This window comes from Cebus imitator, unplaced genomic scaffold, assembly GCF_001604975.1.
Source record: "Cebus imitator isolate Cc_AM_T3 unplaced genomic scaffold, Cebus_imitator-1.0 Scaffold25, whole genome shotgun sequence".
NCBI classification, from domain to species: domain Eukaryota; kingdom Metazoa; phylum Chordata; class Mammalia; order Primates; family Cebidae; genus Cebus; species Cebus imitator.
Genome location: NW_016107340.1, coordinates 6,642,450 through 6,651,246, shown reverse-complemented (window position 1 = coordinate 6,651,246; position 8,797 = coordinate 6,642,450). Strand labels below are relative to the sequence as shown.

The 8,797-nt window shown below is 36.3% G+C and overlaps 1 protein-coding gene across 1 annotated transcript in view; it reads right to left on the bottom strand.

The window, feature by feature from the left end:
• The window catches only part of NUP107 (nucleoporin 107), a 59,065-nt gene that overhangs the window by 16,699 nt on the left and 33,569 nt on the right, over positions 1–8,797 (bottom strand). Inside the window, exons 12-17 of the mRNA XM_017522813.1 lie at positions 8,489–8,537; positions 7,753–7,938; positions 7,528–7,604; positions 3,655–3,714; positions 2,852–2,997; positions 2,684–2,732 (exon numbers count right to left, since the gene is read on the bottom strand). Coding sequence (XP_017378302.1) covers positions 2,684–2,732; positions 2,852–2,997; positions 3,655–3,714; positions 7,528–7,604; positions 7,753–7,938; positions 8,489–8,537 — 567 coding nt within the window. The remainder of the gene's footprint in view (positions 1–2,683; positions 2,733–2,851; positions 2,998–3,654; positions 3,715–7,527; positions 7,605–7,752; positions 7,939–8,488; positions 8,538–8,797) is intronic.

The following is an 8,797-nucleotide window of genomic DNA, read 5'->3' as shown; positions in this document are numbered from 1 at the left end:
CGCCCGGCCTCTCGATTATTCTTTTACTTGACAACTTTCTGCCCAGAAGTAATATCTCAAAGCATTAGGTTTCTATGCTAATTTTGGAATGAGTGATATTTATATTAAATGCCCTCATCCAGGAACATGATATATCTATTTATTTCTTATTTTATGCCTTCGGTAAGAGTCTATAGTTTTTAAATGAAGGACCTGTAACCCTTGATTAATTTTTTATTTCTAGATCTCTTTAGTTTTGATCACTCATTTAAATGGAACTTTTGGGGAGGGAGTGCTAAATCCTTTTCTAAATAGTTGTAACAAGTACAAAAGGCTGACTTAAAAAAAACTTTTGTATCTAGCTACTTTAACAAATTCTCTTGTTAATTCTAGTAACTTACTGAGCTTTAAGTTTCTAGACTAATATTTTTGTCATATGTAAATGTTCTTCCCTTTCCAGTATTTCTATCTGTTCCTTAATTTTCTTGTTTTATTTCATTAGCTTGAATCTCCAAAAAAACAGACTGGTAATAAACACTTGACAGAAAAAGCATTAATTTCCTTGCTAAACCAAGTGCTCCTATATGAGAAAAATATCAAATCCCACAGAAAAATAGCTAAAAGATATGAACAAAAAATTCACAAATGGTCAATAAACATAAGGAAATGCTCAGCCTGATGAACAGACAAGAAAATGTGAGTAGAAGAGCAAGTTCTTATTTCCTACCTACTCTGATACATTGGCAAAACATAAAAAGTGTGACATTTGAGACTGGTGAGAATGTATAATTCAATAAATTACTTGTAGAAGTATGAATTTAACTGCCACAACCAGGTAATAAATTAACGATTTTTCCATTTGAAAAAAAAAAAAAAATTTTTTTTTTGAGACAGAGTTTTGCTCTTGCTGCCCAGCCTAGAGTGCAATGTCATGATCTTGGCCCACTGCAACCTCTGTCTCCTGTGTTCAAGCAATTCTCCTGCCTCAGCCTCCAAAGTAGTCGGGATTACAGGGATGCGCCATCCATTTCAAAATGTTTCTTTACCTACCTACCTATTAAATTTTTCTCGTTTCTTTGAGACAGGGCCTTGCTCTGTTGCCCAGGCTGGAGTGCAGTAGTGCAATCACAGCTCACTGAAGCCATAACCTCCTGGGCTCAAGTGATCCTCCCACTTGAGCCTCTGGAGTAGCTGGGACTGCAAGTGGGTACACCACCACACCCAGCTAACTTTTTTTTAGGGATGAGGTTTTGTTATGATGCACAGGCTGGTCTCAAACTCCTGGCCTCAAGTGATCCTCCCACCTTTGCCTCCCAAGTGCTGGGATTACAGGCATGAGCCACCATGCCTGGCCTTTTTATTTATTTTTGCTGTATATATTTTTAATGTATACAACATGATGTCTTCAGAGAATTCATTCAGAAACATTGTATATATGTATATACAATGTATAAAGTATATACTTATACTTCTTAACCCAGTAACCCTGCTTTCAGGAAACTTAGCCTGAAGAAACAGAAGGACTAGTAGCTAAGTACACACAAATATATAAGTTCATTATAGCACTAGAAATAACCTAAATATTACCCAAAGGGGAATGATTAAAATAAATCATACATTATTCCATAGAACATTATGTTTTTGGGCTGGATGTGGTGGTTCATGCCTGTAATCCCAGGACTTTGGGAGGCCGAGGCGGGCAGATCACCTGAGGTCAGGAGTTCGAGACCAGTCTGACCAACATGGAAAAACCCCATCTCTACTAAAAATACAAAAAATTAGCCGGGAATGGTAGTGCATGCCTGTAATCTCAGCTACTCGGGAAGCTGAGGCAGGAGAACTACTTTAACCCAGGAGGCGGAGGTTGAGGTGAGCCAAGATCGCACTACTGCACTCCAGCCTGGGCCACAAGAGTGAAACTCCATCTCAAAAAAAAAAAAAAAAAAAAAAAAAAAAAAAAAAAAAAAAAAAAAAAAAAAAAAAAAAAAAAAAAAAAAAAAAAAAGCAACAACAACAATAACAAATTATGTATTTATTAAAAGGACTAAGGTTAAGTGAAAATGAATCAACTACATTGGAGATTATCATTAAATGAAAAAAAAAATCAAGCTGTAGAGTAACATGTAGTACAATGTGAAAAACACAAAATCAAAATTCTTGGAATATCTACATTATTTACACATATTCGTAAGATCATGAAAAGAAATACAGAAGAATACACATCAGTATGTTTTATCATCTCAAGGGAATAACCATAAAAAGGTGGAAAATTACTATAAAGGTTTTATTTATACATCCTTATTTTATTGTAAACATCCTTAAATTATTTTACTGTACAAGTACATACAATATTACGAAGGTTGTTTAGGCATTTTTAAAGGAATATAATTTTTAGAAAATATTAGATTTTAAAATTCAGGAAAATAACATCTTATTAATTTTCCATAATGTATTTTAAATTTTCAAAAAGAAAGGAATAAATATAGCTTATGTGCATATACTTAGATGAAAGTAATCCTAAACAAAAAGCTAAAAATGATATATCAGTTACGTAATTTTCTTCCTTTCAAAGAATGTTTATCTTTAGTAAGTGAGAAAAAGAAAGGAGAAAGTTCCACCTATTTTTTTCCTTTCAGCTACAGTGCACAATAGGATGACATTGTTTCCTAATCCAGATATGTAACATGTTCCTATTAACATTTACCTTTTTATCAGTAGCTTGAAGTTCCTCAAAAACCTTTTCTAAGGTCCAACTTTAAAAGAAACGAGAAAAGAACAGAATAACATTAATAATATGAAAAAGGGCTGTAAAATGAAACATTAAAGAGCATGCTACAAATCACCATGACTCAAAACAATCCAACAAACTCACTTTACTTCCAGATATTCTCTAGGGAGTTCTTCAGTTTCATCCAGAGTTGCTACTGATGTCTGGATTTCCTGTTCTACCAGACTGTCCACCATCACCCGGAAGTAGGCCCACACTGTGTCTTCCCAGGTGTCACAAACAGGAAGCAGCTTTTTCCCCATTACAAAACAGAAATATATAATAGACATATTCAACAGAAAAGAAAGGAAAGGCATCCATCCAATGACACAGACTATAACATCACTTTATAATGATATAAAACATGGTGTATTAAAAAAAAATTGTGCCAAATAACCTTTCCCTCACCAACTACATCTTCTAAGATGTTCGAACTGTTAAGATTTTTTCATACTGAGTTTAGAACATCAGTTTTCCATGCTGATATGACATTTCAACTGATTATTATAGTATCCCTCAAGATAGCTTATAATATGTAGAGGTTGTGAGAAAAAAACGGATATGTAAGACAGCCCAAGGACTCACAGTGCCTTTGTGGCATATGTCTGCAAACAGCTATGAGTATTTTAAGTCATCAATAAATGTGTGTTGCAGTTAAATTTACAATTCTTAGTTAAAAACTGAAATCTGATTTCATTCATTAAAACGCCATGCACGTTGAGAAATACATCAAATTAAGCAGAACACGTCACTATCTGATTTATGATTATCTATCATTGTTACATCTATGTATGTACATACTTAAGTATATACACAAGTTTATATTTGTTATATACAAGTGTTAGAGTATTTTATGTATTTAATTTTACTCCACAGAAAAAATTTAAACATTAAAACAGATTGCATACCTGCTTAAGATTCCCACTTAAGGCTGCATAAATTGCTCTCTCGTATCTATTAAAAAGCTCCTAAAACACAATGAATATAAACAATTGAAATACTGTTTTTCTTAGTATGTCAATTTTCCTCATAATCTGGAGTTATGCAATCTCTTCTAGACTGAACCTATTTACTTGGTTGTTTTTAAACTTTAGTGAAAGATCTAGCGGGATGATAAGAAAGAAGAACTTTAGTTTGATGAAATAATGCTGACATCTAGAGAAAAAAGTAAAACACTTAAATGTCAAATATTGGGTGAAAGCAGATCCAACTCTAATGGATGCTTTGAATATTTTAATCAAATTTTATTCCATATAGAACCTATATAGGTATTTTCTCCTAGAACGTTTTTAAATACCTGATACTCTCTGATACTGACCTATGTACAACATCAAAACAAGGCATGCATCCGTTTGCATCTAATTCCTATGTAGAACTAACGAATTCCACCCATTTTACTTTTGGGATCCTACTAATGGTATTTCCAGTTTTCTTGCAATCCAAACAAGAAACTTCAGAGACTCTTACTTCATAACTGAGCCCACCTCTGCCTTCTGTTTCTAATCACTGGTCCCGACCAATGTCTCTCCCTCCCTCTCCATTCCCAACAATACTATCCTGTGACAGACCCTTATGACTTAGTGTCCAAATAACTCTGACAGGCTCCTAATTACTTTCTTAGCCTTTTGTCTATCTAATTTTAAGTCTCTTTTTCCACTGCCATGCTGATCTCTTAAAGCACTTCTGTTATATGCCCTAAAGCTTCTGCCACTTTAACATCCAATTCTACAAGATGCTTTAGGTCTTTTTCAAGGTAAAGTGTAGGGAATCCATGAGCCGCACACTTTGGTGCCAGAATTTAGGGATCCACGAGCCCCACACTTTGGTGCCAGAATGTAGGGATCCATTGGGCACCAGAATGTAGGGAGCCAGCCCTAAATCACTTGTGGGTACCCCGAGTTCGGTAACGACAAAAAATGAGAAAAAGACAGATTAAGAGAAAAAGTGGGACCGGGGGCCATCACTTCATTACTCTGGAGGTGACGGTGAGGTTCCCGAGCTCTAATCATCCACACTATTTATTGATTACAATAACTTTGATCTATAGAGTAGGGGTGGAGTGATGGTGGGATGAATCAGTGAGCTGGAAGTGAATCAGTGAGCCAGAACTGGTGTATCATCCTAAGGATTGATAACAGTGTCGGTTTGGGAGTTTCACAAAACAAGAACATGTGGTTATCTTTAGCTGATTATCTATGCACAGCTAAGAGAACTCCTTACAAGGAGTCATAGTGCTATGAAGGGGTTTTACATCCTTGAGCACAATGATTATGGTAGCAGAGCCCAGGTCACCCTGCACCAGAAGATGAGGCATGAAGAGGCCTTCCTCCTCAGAGGCCTCCTGCAGCCTTCCGCAGTTTGTTGTTCCTTGTTTATATGTTACTCATAACCAATTTATGTAGGTACTCTGTAAGTCCTTTCTCCTTTGCAGTGTTTCCCAATAGTAAAGTATTATGTTTATTGTAGTACTTATGGTTTTTTTTTTTTTTNACAGGGTTTCATCATATTGGCCAGGTTGGTCTCAAACTCCTGGCCTCATGATCCACCTGCCTCAGCCACCCAAAGTGCTGAGATTACAGGCATGAGCCACTGTGCCTGACTGAAATAAATTCAGTTTCAATTTAGTTAAGTAACAAAGGGAATAAAATTGTCAGAAGATTACAAGTGTTCCAAATAGCCACACAGTTGTCTGCTTCCCCACTAAAAACATACCTGGCCCTGAGCATGCCTTGGTCAGGTAAGGCAGAAATACTACTAGCCTACCCCAGCCCAGGTAACACTAGAAGATGACTTGAGTTTCACTCTGTCATAGCAGCTACATGGTCAAGTCTAAACAGAATTAGACCCAGATGGAAGATAAACACAAAGCAAAAACCCAAGAAAGCTGCTCTGTGGCTACAAAGTGCTTAGCTGGTACTTTTTGAAAACATATGGGAAGAGAACCTATTAAGACCTCTTTTGGGATTAATACCATATAAAACACACCAATGCCTAATAAAAACATTATAAACAGAGTTCTAATAAATAAGTACAAATCCCCCAAAACAGTTATTTCTACCTACCTTTTCATGTGCTTCTAAGCATTTAGGGTAATATATTGTTTTCACTTTACCAGCAAATAGCACACATGATCTACATTATGGATTTCAAACGGTAAATAATTTTAATATGACTCAGAAAGGAAGTAATTCTTACTCTACATGTTACTTAGTGTGTGGTAATATGAATATCAATTCAGAAAATGGAATATATAACAGATCAATTGGCTATTTTCATAAATATTTTGCAGACATGTCATTCAATTTTTGGAACATGGTCTCTTTCTAGCAAAAGGAAATCACCACTTTCCAGCTGGTAAGAGTAAATGATTTTCAGCTGTTGTCTGCTAAAATGTAATTTAGCTACAATCAGTTTTAAGCTGTTAGAGTAGTTTCCAAACAATCAAACAATTTTCTTTATCTCAATTTTCACCAGAAACACTTTGTTTCCAAACGTACTTCTAGAATTTTTTTCAATTGTTACTTATTTCTCTCACTTTTCACTATAAACCTTTCATATGCCCTACCTGTCATAAAGCTTCATTCCTTTGTTTCTAGAATAATTCAGCTTCAGTTCTTTTCAAATCCACTATTATTCCTACTACTTATATCCTAGAATAACCGTTCTAACCTCAAACTAATTCACAAGGCTTTAGTTTTCTTTCACTTGCTTTCAACATAAAAGAGCTTTCATAGGTCACTGTCTTATATAGGCAGAGTCAAATCTTACAATAAGACCAAAATTAATTTGTTTTTTTTGTTTGTTTTTTTTTTTTTTTTTTGACGGAGTTTCGCTCTTGTTACCCAGGCCGGACTGCAATGGCGCGATCTCGGCTCACCGCAACCTCCGCCAACTGGGTTCAGGCAATTCTCCTGCCTCAGCCTCCCGAGTAGCTGGGGCTACAGGCATGTGCCACCACGTCCAGCTAATTTTTTGTGTTTTTTAGTAGAGATGGGGTTTCACCACGTTGGCCAGGATGGTTTCGATTTCTTGACCTTGTGATCCACCTGCCTCAGCCTCCCAAAGTGCTGGGATTACAGGCATAAGCCACTGTGCCCGGCGTATTTATGTATTTTTTTTAAACTGTTTGTCAGTATATGTATTTTTTAAGCTGACAGATATAAAACCGTGCTACCATTTTTATTAACTTTTTATTGTTTTATGTAACCCTAATGAAGTTTTTGAGTATTTTTCTCTTAACTCCATTTTCCTATAAGCCCTGTAGGGTTTCTGCACAATGTTGTACATTGTGGCAACTTTTAGGAATACCTATGTCATGTTACATCAGAACTGACTGTATTTCCTTTATGAGCGTTGTACTCCAAGTTGGCAGATCTACCTCACTTTGAATTTCTCAATCTATATATCCTACCTAGAATTCCTTCCTCTTGTTTTCATTCCCAACAACCCAAATCCTAGTAAGTTTTAAAAGTTCAATTCAATTATTGCCGCAGAGAAGCCAGCTTTAAGCTTTACCCCAGTACTTTTTCTCTAAACTCATTTGGTACCTCCTTTACATTTCTGCCTTATAACAGTGTTTAATTTTTAGTACTTAGTGTTTTAATAATTCTGATAAAACCCTAAGTACTAAAAATTAAGTGTTAAGCCTATTCCTCAATTTCACTGGAAGTTTTTGAAAACCAGTTTTACACTACTTTCAATGTTTTGCAGCTCCTGAATAGGCTTTCAATTAATTAACCTGGAGTTGAAAGCAGTATCACTGAATATTTTATTTATCTTACATCTTCTGCCATTCTCCAACAACTTATTTTCCAAATGCGTCTATATGGATTCCCTTCAACAGGTTCTAATTCTGCTCCTATAAAACAGTAAAAGAAAGAAAATATAGTTTAAAATGAGACCTCATTACAATCCTCTCTAAAAAAAGAAGCTATAGTTCACAAAGATTGGCATTTAGAGCAAAATGCCTTTGTCCCCAGCTGTCAGAATAAAATCTACTAAAATACCTCCATTAACATTAGGGTCATGATACAGTTTCCAGCCTTCAAGTGTTGCAGCTCTCCATGCTTGACCACAGCGTTTACAGAGTCGTTGTGCCTTAGGAAACAAGAAAGAGCAGTCAGTCCAATAACCAGGGTGGCAGTGAAAATGTACTTGTGCTTTATAGTAAAGTATAACCAATATATCACAAGCTTAGATAACTTACAGAACAAATGTTACAAGAGATGGATGTAGGCAGTTAATAATGGCATTCTGACCGGGTGTGGTGGCTCATGCCTGTAATCCCAGTACTTTGGGAGGCCAAGGTGGGCATATCACCTGAGGTCAGGAGTTCAAGACCAGCTTGGCCAACATGGTGAAACCCTGTCTCTACTAAAAATACAAAAATTAGCCGGGTGCAGTGGCAGACACCTATAATCCCAGCTACTGGGAGGCTGAGGCAGGAGCACTGCTTGAACCCTGGAGGTGGAGGTTGCAGTAAGCCGAGATCAGGCCACTGCATTCCAGCCTGGGTGACAGAGTGAAACCCTGCTTCAAATAATAATAATAGCATTCTATTTTAAAACATATGCATGTCTCTCTGTGGCCTCTACCTTTATTTTTCTTTCTTTTTAAAAATTTTAAAAATATTTTGTAGATACAGAGTCTCATCATGTTAGCCAGTCTTGAACTTCTGGACTGAAGGGATCCTCCTGCCTCAGCCTCCCAAAGCGTTGGGATTACAGGTGTTAGCAACCATACCTGGCCCTGTTTTTCTTTCTAAAAAATCCCTTATCTGTTTGACTTTAGGCTTAACAGTAGGTTTCACAGCACCAACTGGCATTTAATCCTGCTAGAAACAAATGGGGTTAAAAAGGTTGATGACCCCTGATTTATGAAAAACTATTACAAAAACAGTCTCTGTGACGACCAGGCTATTACTGCTCATTTGGTCCACTGATGATATTGCATATTCAACTTGACCAGTAAGTCAGTAAGTCAATGTGCTTAAATACCAGTAAGGTAAATACATGCTTGTTGTTCCATCATCCCTTTAGGGAATCACCATTT